The 13,529-nt window shown below is 50.6% G+C and overlaps 1 protein-coding gene across 3 annotated transcripts in view; it reads left to right on the top strand.

The window, feature by feature from the left end:
* The window catches only part of CCDC172 (coiled-coil domain containing 172), a 58,470-nt gene extending 45,384 nt beyond the window's left edge, over window positions 1–13,086 (top strand). The window contains exons 7-9 of one of the 3 annotated variants that reach the window (XR_012754402.1): window positions 4,182–4,269; window positions 5,816–5,875; window positions 12,879–13,086. Coding sequence is in view for 2 of the 3 variants with exons in the window: in XM_075352175.1 (XP_075208290.1) it covers window positions 4,182–4,269; window positions 12,879–12,893 (103 nt within the window). In the remaining variant the exon portion in view is untranslated. The remainder of the gene's footprint in view (window positions 1–4,181; window positions 4,270–5,815; window positions 5,876–12,878) is intronic. The other 2 variants (XM_075352175.1, XM_075352176.1) reach the window with 2 other exon arrangements.
* Window positions 13,087–13,529: the final 443 nt, after the last annotated feature.

The following is a 13,529-nucleotide window of genomic DNA, read 5'->3' as shown; positions in this document are numbered from 1 at the left end:
CAGTGTCCCGCTCCTATGGGGCCGTCCACATCTCAGTGTCCGGCTCCTATGGGGCCGTCCACATCTCACAGTGTCCGGCTTCTATGGGGCCGTCCACATATTACAGTGTCTCGCTCCTATGGGGCCGTCCACATCTTACAGTGTCCGGCTTCTATGGGGCCGTCCACATATTACAGTGTCTCGCTCCTATGGGGCCGTCCACATCTCACAGTGTCCGGCTGCTATGGGGCCGTCCACATCTCACAGTGTCCGGCTTCTATGGGGCCGTCCACATCTTACAGTGTCCGGCTGCTATGGGGCCGTCCACATCTCACAGTGTCCGGCTGCTATGGGGCCGTCCACATCTCACAGTGTCCGGCTCCTATGGGACCATCCACATCTCACAGTGTCCGACAGTTTCCGGCTCCTATGGGACCATCCACATCTCACAGTGTCCGGCTGCTATGGGACCATCCACATCTCACAGTGTCCGGCTGCTATGGGACCATCCACATCTCACAGTGTCCGGCTGCTATGGGACCATCCACATCTCACAGTGTCCGGCTCCTATGGGACCATCCACATCTCACAGTGTCCGACAGTGTTCGGCTCCTATGGGGCTGGCCACATTTTACAGTGTACCGCTCCTATGGGGCCGTCCACATTTCACAGTGTCCGACTCCTATGGGGCCATCCACATCTCACAGTGTCCCGCTCCTATGGGGCAATCCACATCTTACAGTGTCCGGCTTCTATGGGGCTGTCCACATCTCACAGTGTCCCGCTCCTATGGGACCATTCACATCTCACAGTGTCCGGCTCCTATGGGGCCGTCCACATCTCACAGTGTCCCGCTCCTATGGGGCCGTCCACATCTCACAGTGTCCGGCTTCTATGGGGCCGTCCACATCTCACAGTCTCCGGCTCCTATGGGACCATTCACATCTCACAGTGTCCGGCTCCTATGGGGCCATTCACATCTCATAGTGTCCCGCTCCTATGGGGCCGTCCACATCTCAGTGTCCGGCTCCTATGGGGCCGTCCACATCTCACAGTGTCCGGCTTCTATGGGGCCGTCCACATATTACAGTGTCTCGCTCCTATGGGGCCGTCCACATCTTACAGTGTCCGGCTTCTATGGGGCCGTCCACATATCACAGTGTCTCGCTCCTATGGGGCCGTCCACATCTCACAGTGTCCGGCTGCTATGGGGCCGTCCACATCTCACAGTGTCCGGCTTCTATGGGGCCGTCCACATCTTAGAGTGTCCGGCTGCTATGGGGCCGTCCACATCTCACAGTGTCCGGCTGCTATGGGGCCGTCCACATCTCATAGTGTCCGGCTCCTATGGGGCTGTCCACATCTCACAGTGTCTGGCTCCTATGGGACCATCCACATCTCACAGTGTCCGGCTCCTATGGGGCCGTCCACATCTCACAGTGTCCGGCTCCTATGGGACCGTCCACATCTCAGTGTCCGGCTCCTATGGGGCCGTCCACATCTTACAGTGTCCGGCTGCTATGGGACCATCCACATCTCACAGTGTCCGACAGTTTCCGGCTGCTATGGGACCATCCACATCTCACAGTGTCCGGCTGCTATGGGACCATCCACATCTCACAGTGTCCGGCTCCTATGGGACCATCCACATCTCACAGTGTCCGGCTCCTATGGGACCATCCACATCTCACAGTGTCCGGCTCCTATGGGACCATCCACATCTCACAGTGTCCGACAGTGTTCGGCTCCTATGGGGCTGGCCACATTTTACAGTGTACCGCTCCTATGGGGCCGTCCACATCTCACAGTGTCCGGCTCCTATGGTGCCGTCCACATCTCACAGTGTCCGGCTCCTATGGGGCCGTCCACATCTCACAGTGTCCGGCTCCTATGGGGCCGTCCACATCTCACAGTGTCCGGCTCCTATGGGGCCGTCCACATCGCACAGTGTCCGGCTCCTATGGTGCCGTCCACATCTCACAGTGTCCGGCTCCTATGGGGCTGTCCACATCTCACAGTGTCCGGCTCCTATGGGGCCGTCTACATCTCACAGTGTCCGGCTCCTATGGGGCCGTCCACATCTCACAGTGTCCGGCTCCTATGGGGCCGTCCACATCTCACAGTGTCCGGCTCCTATGGGGCCGTCCACATCTCACAGTCTCCGGCTCCTATGGGGCCGTCCACATCTCACAGTGTCCGGCTCCTATGGGGCCGTCCACATCTCACAGTGTCCGCCTTCTATGGGGCCGTCCACATCTCACAGTGTCCGGCTCCTATGGGGCCGTCCACATCTCACAGTGTCCGGCTCCTATGGGGCCGTCCACATCTCACAGTGTCCGGCTCCTATGGGGCCGTCCACATCTCACAGTGTCCGGCTCCTATGGGGCCGTCCACATCTCACAGTGTCCGGCTCCTATGGGGCCGTCCACATCTCACAGTCTCCGGCTCCTATGGGGCCGTCCACATCTCACAGTGTCCGGCTCCTATGGGGCCGTCCACATCTCACAGTCTCCGGCTCCTATGGGGCCGTCCACATCTCACAGTGTCCGGCTCCTATGGGGCCGTCCACATCTCACAGTCTCCGGCTCCTATGGGGCCATCCACATCTCACAGTGTCCCGCTCCTATGGGGCCGTCCACATCTCACAGTGTCCGGCTCCTATGGGGCCGTCCACATCTCACAGTCTCCGGCTCCTATGGGGCCATCCACATCTCACAGTGTCCCGCTCCTATGGGGCCGTCCACATCTCACAGTGTCCGGCTTCTATGGGGCCGTCCACATATCACAGTGTCTGGCTCCTATGGGGCCGTCCACATCTCACAGTCTCCGGCTCCTATGGGGCCGTCCACATCTCACAGTGTCCGGCTCCTATGGGGCCGTCCACATCTCACAGTGTCCGGCTCCTATGGGGCCGTCCACATCTCACAGTGTCCGGCTCCTATGGGGCCGTCCACATCTCACAGTGTCCGGCTCCTATGGGGCCGTCCACATCTCACAGTGTCCGGCTCCTATGGGGCCGTCCACATCTCACAGTGTCCGGTTCCTATGGAGCCGTCCACATCTCACAGTGTCCGGCTCCTATGGGGCCGTCCACATCTCACAGTGTCCGGCTCCTATGGGGCCGTCCACATCTCACAGTGTCCGGTTCCTATGGAGCCGTCCACATCTCACAGTGTCCGGCTCCTATGGGACCATTCACATCTCACAGTGTCCGGCTCCTATGGGGCCGTCCACATCTCACAGTGTCCGGTTCCTATGGGGCCGTCCACATCTCACAGTGTCCGGCTCCTATGGGACCATTCACATCTCACAGTGTCCGGCTCCTATGGGGCCGTCCACACCTCACAGTGTCCGGCTCCTATGGGGTCGTCCACATCTCACAGTGTCCGGTTCCTATGGGGTCGTCCACATATCACAGTGTCTGGCTCCTATGGGGCCGTCCACATCTCACAGTCTCCGGCTCCTATGGGGCCGTCCACATCTCACAGTGTCCGGCTCCTATGGGGCCGTCCACATCTCACAGTGTCCGGCTCCTATGGAGCCGTCCACATCTCACAGTGTCTGGCTCCTATGGAGCCGTCCACATCTCACAGTCTCCGGCTCCTATGGGGCCGTCCACATCTCACAGTGTCCGGCTCCTATGGGGCCGTCCACATCTCACAGTGTCCGGTTCCTATGGAGCCGTCCACATCTCACAGTGTCCGGCTCCTATGGGGCCGTCCACATCTCACAGTGTCCGGCTCCTATGGGGCCATCCACATCTCACAGTGTCCGGCTCCTATGGGACCATTCACATCTCACAGTGTCCGGCTCCTATGGGACCATTCACATCTCACAGTGTCCGGCTCCTATGGGGCCGTCCACATCTCACAGTGTCTGGCTCCTATGGAGCCGTCCACATCTCACAGTGTCCGGCTACACAATGGGCGGCAAGGAAATGTCCACACTTCAACTGGAACCTTGGGGAATCGGAGATAATTAAGCTAAGAGACTGTGCCCGCTGGTCAGTACGCTGCGGCGTATGTGTGCGCCAGTTATCATACGCTGTGAGTGTACCTAGCAGATTATCACGTATACATAGGTGGCGTTTGTACAGCACCCCCTTTAGATGTGTACTCCCCGGCGTGGTGTGTGAGCAGCGCCATTCCCACCCGTAGCGCGGTATATCACGGCCTCATCAACCTTTATTTGTTTGCACTCAGGCTGAAGAAAGAGCTGGAATCCTACAGAGAGGAGAACGCGGCGGGCGCGTACGAGGCGCTGCGCACAGAGATGGAGTCACTGCAGCAGGTTCGTCCCCCCATTGATCCACACAATGAGGCGCCAGGCGCCGGGGAACCTATATTTTTTCTTGCATTATGCTGTAGATTGATTTCTGCTTCACAAGACTAATTGTAAGAGAACCGAGCGGGTGATTGTGTGCAGCGGACAAAGGCGGCTATTATATGTGAGCGGGACAAGGAGTGCACGAGATGAGCTGCCACCGAGCGGCCACCATGTCTGACCCACCGGCAGCCGAGGAAAGACCATCACTGTACTGTAACCTTCCTCTAATCCAGGGGTCTCTAACTCGGCTGAGTATAAGGGCCGCACATAGAAAAAAAATTACTTGGGGGGGTCGCATTCTTTGCAAGACAAAGTGACATTTTTAGTGGCACAGAAATATTTTTCTATACACCTTTGGATCACATTTTTTTTGAACATTTTTCACTTGTTCATTTTAATAAAAACATACTTTTTTGTTTATTTCAGTTTATATATGAGACCGCATATTTAGTGATAAAAAAGTCACCTTTTATTCTGAATTATTTTTTTTTTACATTTCATCCTGTTCTTGTGATATTGTTTTACAGTTACCACAATATAGTAATTTTGACAAACATCCCTGTAGTATTGTGCCCTTCTTGTCCCCCCCTGTAGTAATGTGCCCATCCATGTCTCCTGTAGTAACGTGCCCATCTTGTCTCATGTAGTAATGTGCCCATCCTATAGTAATGTGCCCATCTAGTCTCCTATAGTAATGTGTGCATCCTGTAGTAATGTGCCCATCTAGTCTCCTATAGTAATGTGTGCATCCTGTAGTAATGTGCCCATCTTGTCTCCTGTAGTAATGTGCCCACTCATGTCTCTGTAGTAATGTGCCCATCTTGTCCCCTGTAGTAATGTGCCCATCCTGTAGTAATGTGCCCATCCTGTAGTAATGTACCCATCTTATCCCCTGCAGCAATGTGCCCATCCTGTAGTAATGTGTGCATCCTGTAGTAATATCCTCATCTTGTCTCCTGTAGTAATGTGCCCATCCTGTAGTAATGTGCCCATCTTGTCTCCTGTAGTAATGTGCCCACCCATGTCTCTGTAGTAATGTGCCCATCTTGTCCCCTGTAGTAATGTGCCCATCCTGTAGTAATGTGCCCATCCTGTAGTAATGTGTGCATCCTGTAGTAATATCCTCATCTTGTCTCCTGTAGTAATGTGCCCATCCTGTAGTAATGTGCCCATCTTGTCTCATGTAGTAATGTGCCCATCCTATAGTAATGTGCCCATCTAGTCTCCTATAGTAATGTGTGCATCTTGTAGTAATGTGCCCATCTTGTCTCCTGTGGTAATGTGCACACCAATGTCTCTTGTAGTAATGTGCCCATCTTATCCCCTACAGCAATGTGCCCATCCTGTAGTAATGTGCCCATCTTATCCCTTGCAGCAATGTGCCCATCCTGTAGTAATGTGCCCATCTTATCCCTTGCAGCAATGTGCCCATCCTGTAGTAATGTGTGCATCCTGTAGTAATATCCTAATCTTGTCTCCTGTAGTAATGTCCCCATCTTGTCTCCTGTAGTAATGTGTCCTGTCACGGGGTCCTTCTCCCATATCACACGATCAACAGAGCGAGAGATGAGTGAGTAATCCAAAGCATATTTATTCCAAGCAATCCAGAAAGTCCATCAAATAATCCACAAAACAGAGGGTAAAATTGTCCAGTAGTGGCATAAATATCCCCACCTCTCTGAGAAGTCCCAGCTTCTCCCAGAGGTTCAATCTTCCTGCTTCACTCTCACTCTTGAAGTTCTGCCCAATTCTTCAGGTAAGCAGAGAGTTTAGGTGGATCTCACACCCCCTCCCCCGACTTAGGAACAAAAGCCTGACAAGGGAGGAATTACACCTGCAAATAGAACAATGTACACACAAGGAACACAGAATGGACAGTGAACCACGCCCAAACATTAACCCACACAAAATGGTATACAATCCACAATATTCCACCATCACATGCCCATCTTGTAGTGATGTGCCCATCTTGTCCCCTGTGGTAATGTGTCCATCCTTTAGTAAGGGTCTCATCCTTGTACCCATCCTGTAGTAATGTTCCCATCCTGTAGTAAAGTGCCCATCCTTGTCCCCATCCTGTAGTAATGTGCCCATCCTGTAGTAATATGACCATCCTTGTCCCCATCCTGTATTAATGTGCCCATTCTTGTCCCCATCCTGTAGTTATGTGCCCATCCTGTAGTAATGTGCCCATTCTGTAGTAATATGACCATTCTTGTCCCCATCCTGTAGTTATGTGCCCATCCTGTAGTAATGTGCCCATTCTGTAGTAATATGACCATTCTTGTCCCCATCCTGTAGTAATATGACCATCCTTGTCCCCATCCTGTAGTACTATGACCATCCTTGTCCCCACCCTGTATTAATGTGCCCATTCTTGTCCCCATCCTGTAGTAAAATGGAAAACCAGCAAGACAAAATCCAGCGGAAACAGCTAAATATTTATAGTACATTCTGTAGTCACTATTTAAAGTATTGAAGTGAACCAGTCACTTTGGTTGTGGCAGCGACAGTCTCTCCAGTTGTTACAGCAGCAGTCCCTCCATTCATTTAAGTGACAGTCTCTCCGGTTGTTGCAGCGACAGTCTCTCCAGTTGTTACAGCAGCAGTCTCTTCGGTTGTTGCAGTGACAGTCTCTCCGGTTGTTGCAGCAGCAGTCTTTTCGGTTGTTGCAGTGACAGTCTCTCCGGATGTTGCAGCAGCAGTCTCTTCGATTGTTGCAGTGACAGTCTCTCCGGATGTTGCAGCAGCAGTCTCTCCGGATGTTGCAGCAGCAGTCTCTTCGGTTGGTGCAGTGACAGTCTCTCCGGTTGTTGCAGTGATAGTCTCTCCGGTTGTTGCAGCAGTCTTGTCGGTTGTTGCAGTGACAGTCTCTCCGGATGTTGCAGCAGTATCTTCGGTTGTTGCAGTGACAGTCTCTCCGGTTGTTGCAGTGACAGTCTCTCCAGTTGTTTTAGCAGCAGTCTCTTCGGTTGTTGCAGTGACAGTCTCTCCGGTTGTTGCAGTGACAGTCTCTCCGGTTGTTGCAGCAGTCTCTCCCGTGGTTACAGCAGCAGTCTCTCCGGATGTTGCAGCAGCAGTCTCTTCGGTTGTTGCAGTGAGTCTCTCCGGTTGTTGCAGCTGTAGTCTCTCCGGTTGTTGCAGCAGCAGTCTCTTCGATTGCTGCAGTAACAGTCTCTCCGGTTGTTGCAGCAGCAATCTCTTCGGTTGTTGCAGTGACAGTCTCTCCGGTTGTTGCAGTGATAGTCTCTCCGGTTGTTGCAGCAGTCTCGTCGGTTGTTGCAGTGACAGTCTCGCCGGATGTTGCAGCAGTATCTTCGGTTGTTGCAGCTGTAGTCTCTCCAGTTGTTGCAGCTGTAGTCTCTCCGGTTGTTGCAGTGACAGTCTCTCCGGTTGTTGCAGTGACAGTCTATCCGGTTGTTGCAGCTGTAGTCTCTCCGGTTGTTGCAGCAGCAGTCTCTTCGATTGTTGCAGTGACAGTCTCTCCGGTTGTTGCAGCAGCAGTCTCTCCGGTTGTTGCAGCAGTCTCGTCGGTTGTTGCAGTGACAGTCTCTCCGGATGTTGCAGCAGTATCTTCGGTTGTTGCAGTGACAGTCTCTCCGGTTGTTGCAGTGACAGTCTCTCCAGTTGTTGCAGCTGTAGTCTCTCCGGTTGTTGCAGTGACAGTCTCTCCGGTTGTTGCAGCTGTAGTCTCTCCGGTTGTTGCAGCAGCAGTCTCTTCGATTGCTGCAGTGACAGTCTCTCCGGTTATTGCAGCAGCAGTCTTTTCGGTTGTTGCAGTGACAGACTCTTCGGTTGTTGCAGCAGCAGTCTTTTCGGTTGTTGCAGTGACAGTCTCTCCGGATGTTGCAGCAGCAGTCTCTCCGGATGTTGCAGCAGCAGTCTCTTCGGTTGTTGCAGTGACAGTCTCTCCGGTTGTTGCAGCAGCAGTCTCTCCGGATGTTGCAGCAGCAGTCTCTTCGGTTGTTGCAGTGACAGTCTCTCTGGTTGTTGCAGCAGTCTTGTCGGTTGTTGCAGTGACAGTCTCTCCGGATGTTGCAGCAGTATCTTCGGTTGTTGCAGTGACAGTCTCTCCGGTTGTTGCAGTGACAGTCTCTCCAGTTGTTTTAGCAGCAGTCTCTTCGGTTGTTGCAGTGACAGTCTCTCCGGTTGTTGCAGCAGTCTCTCCGGTTGTTGCAGCAGCAGTCTCTCCGGTTGTTGCAGCAGCAGTCTCTTCGGTTGTTGCAGTGACAGTCTCTCCGGTTGTTGCAGTGATAGTCTCTCCGGTTGTTGCAGCAGTCTCGTCGGTTGTTGCAGTGATAGTCTCGCCGGATGTTGCAGCAGTATCTTCGGTTGTTGCAGTGACAGTCTCTCCGGTTGTTGCAGTGACAGTCTCTCCGGTTGTTGCAGCAGCAGTCTCTTCGATTGTTGCAGTGACAGTCTCTCCGGTTGTTGCAGCAGCAGTCTTTTCGGTTGTTGCAGTGACAGTCTCTCCGGTTGTTGCAGCAGTCTCGTCGGTTGTTGCAGTGACAGTCTCTCCGGATGTTGCAGCAGTATCTTCGGTTGTTGCAGTGACAGTCTCTCCAGTTGTTGCAGCTGTAGTCTCTCCGGTTGTTGCAGTGACAGTATCTCCGGTTGTTGCCGCTGTAGTCTCTCCGGTTGTTGCAGCAGCAGTCTCTTCGATTGCTGCAGTAACAGTCTCTCCGGTTGTTGCAGCAGCAGTCTTTTCGGTTGTTGCAGTGACAGTCTCTCCGGTTGTTGCAGTGACAGTCTCTTCGGTTGTTGCAGTGACAGTCTCTCCGGTTGTTGTTGCAGCAGTATCTTCGGTTGTTGCAGTGACAGTCTCTCCCGTGGTTACAGCAGCAGTTTCTCCAGAGATCCTGACCGCGCTCAGTCTCTTCACCGCAGTTTATTTCATCTTCAATTAAATTGAATTATTAATAATTGTTCTCGGCGTACATTAGGAGTTATAGGCAGCGGCGATCGGTTTTGGCGTTTATGCCGTTTATCGGCAGCACAAATGTTCACTTTGCACTAAATGGTTATTACTTTGCTGGATGCTGGTGGTATTAATAAATGCTCGCCGGCTGCGGGTTATTGATGCTCCTCTCACTAATGTTTCATGGCGCTGATGGCAGGGAAACTAATTATCACAAAAACTTCAGATCCAATATAACCCGGGCCGTGGCCACAAAGTAACGCTGCGCAGTGACTCTCCTCCCAGCAGACCGATAAAGGGGTTTATGCCATTATTAAGCGATTTATGGTAATAAACCTAAGGAAAGAGTGAGAAAATTCCAAAACGTAAAAAAAAATAATTTTTATTAAGTAAAAACAAGAAAAAATAAAAACACAATTCCTCTGTAGGAAAGAAACATACAATCCATACCATTACATAGAGGTTAGTGGGGAAAAAAGTATCTGCCCCTTTCCTGATTTCTTATTCTTTTCCATGTTCTCACACTTAAATGTTTCCGATCACCAAACTAATGTAAGTATTAGACACAGGTAACACAAGTAACTCAGAACGCAGACTATAAATGAAGGTCTTTATTATTAAGGGAAAAATCCAAACCTACAGGCCCGGTGTATGAAAGTGATTGCTCCCTAAACCTAATACCTGTCCCGCCCTTAGCAGCAACATCTGCAATCAAGCATTAGCGACAACCGGCAATGAATCTTTGACAACGTTCTGGAAGAATTTTAGCCCCTCATTTTTGCAGAATTGTTGTAATTTGGCCACATCGGAGGGTTTTCGAGCATGAAACGCCTTCTTAAGGTCCAGCCTCAGCATCTCAGTCGGATTTAGATCGGGACTTTGACTAGGCCAGTCCAAAGTCTTCATTTTGTGAGTCTGAAGCCATTCAGAGGTGGACTTGCTGCTGTATTTTGGCTCATTGTCCTGCGGCATAACCAAGTGCTCTTCAGCTTGAGATCAGGAACAGATGGCCGGACATTCTCCTTCAGGATTTTTTGATAAACAGCAAAATTCATGGTTCCATTTACCACAGCAAGTCTTCCAGGTTCTGAAACAGCAGAACTGCCCAAGACTATACACTTCCACCACCATACTTTACTGTGGGTATGATGCTCCTTCTCTGAAATGCTGTGATACTTCTACACCAGATGTAATCGAAGATTCACCTTCAAAAAAGTTCAACCTTTGTCTTGTCAATACACAGAGTGTTCTCCAAAAAGTCTTGGGGATGATCAAGATGTTTTCTGGCAAAACTGAGAGGAGCCTTTATGTTCTTTTTGTTCAGCAGTGGTTTTCGGCTTGGAACTGCTATTCAGGCCATTTGTATGCGGTCTCTTTCTTATGGTGGAGTCATGAACACAAGGCCTGCATGTCTTTGGATGTTGTTGTGGGGTATTTTGTGACCTTTTGGATGAGTCATCGCTGTGCTCTTGGGGTAAGTTTGTTTGGTCGGCCACTCCTGGGAAGGTTCACCACTGTTCCATGTTTTTGCTATTTGTGGACATTGGCTCTCACTATGGTTCGCTGGAGTCCCAAAGCTTTAGAAATGGCTTTATAACCTTTTCCAGACTGATAGATCTCAATAGGCTGAGAGGCTTTTCCAGGGATTGGCACACTGGCCCTTTAAGAGAAGCACGCTCTAGGAGCATTCCCAGAGGACCTATGCCACATACACAGGTTTCAGGAGGGGGAACAAGGAAGACCCCACGTGGGGGTCCGAGGGCAAGCTAGATAGCGTGGTGAGAGCCGGCCACTGCGGTAAGTGCACATCCCTGTGGGGAGGGGAGCAAGGGATGCCTGTGCTACAGTACCCTTGCCCTTATGCCCCCCTTCACCAGGCCAGAAGAACATCTTTTCTCCAAGAAGATGTCCTTAGAATGGATGGAAGAACAGATGGCTGGTGGAAGGGGTAGGTCGGATGATCTTTGTTTTGAAAACTTCCTCTTGGACACGGAACAGATAACCAGGAGAAACCTCACAGAGGGTTCAGGGACAACTTGAAATTCCTCTTTCCTCTCGATGAAGGCAATGGTAGCTGGCAGACATGCAGGAGAGTGGACCAGATGACAAGGTTGTATTTCAGAAGACCCGGATGAATGGACATTAACCAGACACTTCTCGTGACATCTCTGCCAGTAGCGGAGTACCTCACCAGATTTCCAGTCCAGAATGGGCTCATAGGCATGTAGCCAAGGTAGACTTAGAAGAAACAGTCAAGACAAAATGGGAAGAACAAGGAAGGAGATCTTCTCTAAATGCGCTTCTCCTATACATAGTTCCACAGGCTCAGAGATGAAGTGTATGTGTTCAGACAGGAGTAGTCCATCCACGCACGACACAGACAAAGGCTTCCGAAGGCGTCTAATGGGAATCTGGAAATGCTCCACCACAATTCACAGAATGAATCTTCCCACAGAATCAGAGTCCAGATGAGCCATGTCAGAGAACTGTACTCCGCCATATGATATGGACACAGACAAGGCCAACAAAGAAGAGGACCTGCTCTCGCCAAAGAAGACCCCTCCTACTGAGCTAAGGTAAGAGGGTTCTGGTCTTAAAGGACAGACCTGCATGAAGTGCTCTGCTCCTCTACAGTAGAAGCACAACTCCAAGGCTCGGCAATGTCCTCGTCGCTATTCGCACATCTTGATATCCACTTGCATGGGTTCGGGAACCGGGGCTGAAGCTGAAGCTTGAGGAGCCAAAGGTCTCTGGAAGGCTGGAGCCAGACGCATAGATCTCCTTTCATGGGCGACTTCCTTGGATCATTCCAGGAACCTTCGATCGACCTATGTGGCTAAGGAGATAAGATCATCCAGAGAAACTGGAATGTCACTACTATCCAGCTCATCCTTGATTCTCCCAGATAAATCTTCCCAAAAAGGTGGACACCAAAGCCTGATTATTCCATCCAAGTTCAGAAGAGAGAGTACGGAATTGTACTGCATATTGACCAACAGTGTGGGCTCCTTGGCGTAACTGTAGAAGAGAAGACGCCGCAGACACAACACGGCCTCGCTCATCGAAGACTATGTGGAAAGCCTGCAGAAATTCCAGATTGTCAGCGGTAATTGGGTCATTTCTAACTTTCCCTCTGATGAAGCAAGTTTACTGAAACAGATGTGAAACGTACGTTGGGGCTTTGTGGTCAGGCTTTTTGTGACAGCGTTATTTTCATAAATGGGTATGTTATCTGTCAGCAATATGTTGTTTGCACGTTGTGAGGATCCTTTGCTGCCCTGATATACTGGTCTCTTTCCAGCATTGATTTCCATATGCACCATTTGTTCGTCCACCGCCTTAGTTGGTCCTATAGTTTATGCACTATAGCACTTTAATAAATATAAATGTCTGGATGTTATGAGCTTATGCCATGTTTAGTTGTAATGTAAAGTTGTAAGGTCTTATGCCAGAGATTCCAGGATTGTGAGGGCTTCTTGTTCCTCCTTAGTATTGAAAGGGACCGTTGATGTTGGTCAATGGAAATAACGCTCCAAAATCAGCTTCCATGCAAATAAATGCATGTAAAGCACGTCGTGAACGTGTCTAGAGGCGTGGAAGGGGAGAAACGTCGACCTCTGTGCAACACTTTCATACAGTTTTTCTTTTTTTCCAGGGTTCTGTTCCATGAGAGAACGATCATCACTTATAGACGATAGAGAGGAGGAAGACGTCTTCTTAGTCCCGGGGGTTTCTTATATTAGATGGTTTATATTGCCAGTGAAATATCCAGTTTGTTACATAGGCCGGGACGTCTCTTTGGTATTTTTTTTATTGTTGTTCCACTGATTTCTTTTTCCCAAGTTTCCATAATACTGTGTAACATGAGTTTTGTTCCCAGGGAATAAATGTCATTTATTAATTAGGCTGTGTGCACACGTTGCGTTTTTTTCATGCATTTACGCAGCACTTTAAACTGCAGCACTTTGTGCTTCCGCAGCAAAGTCTATGAGAAGTCAGATTGTCTCTCCAGTAAAGGAGACAAACTCTAGCACAGCGCCACCTATTGGAAGTAGCGATCCTAAAAGTCACAAGTGGATTTTCAACAATCCTTTGAAATATGACTCAGGATATATAAGCCAGATCAGAATCCCAATTTGCAACACGGTGTTTCGGGGTGCTTGCCCCTCGTCAGTGCAAAGTATGGGGGTGTCTGATCTGGCTCATGAGAAAGCTATGTGGGGACCACGGGGGAACACTATTCTCCTTAAGGAGACTTTGCAAGCCAGTCTGGCTGCCAGGTAAGGGGACTTATAGCTGCAATGCC

The sequence above is a fragment of the Anomaloglossus baeobatrachus genome, chromosome 5 (genome assembly GCF_048569485.1).
Source record: "Anomaloglossus baeobatrachus isolate aAnoBae1 chromosome 5, aAnoBae1.hap1, whole genome shotgun sequence".
NCBI classification, from domain to species: domain Eukaryota; kingdom Metazoa; phylum Chordata; class Amphibia; order Anura; family Aromobatidae; genus Anomaloglossus; species Anomaloglossus baeobatrachus.
The sequence above is the reverse complement of the archived record's forward strand: the minus strand, read 5'-3'. Positions and strand labels throughout refer to the sequence as shown.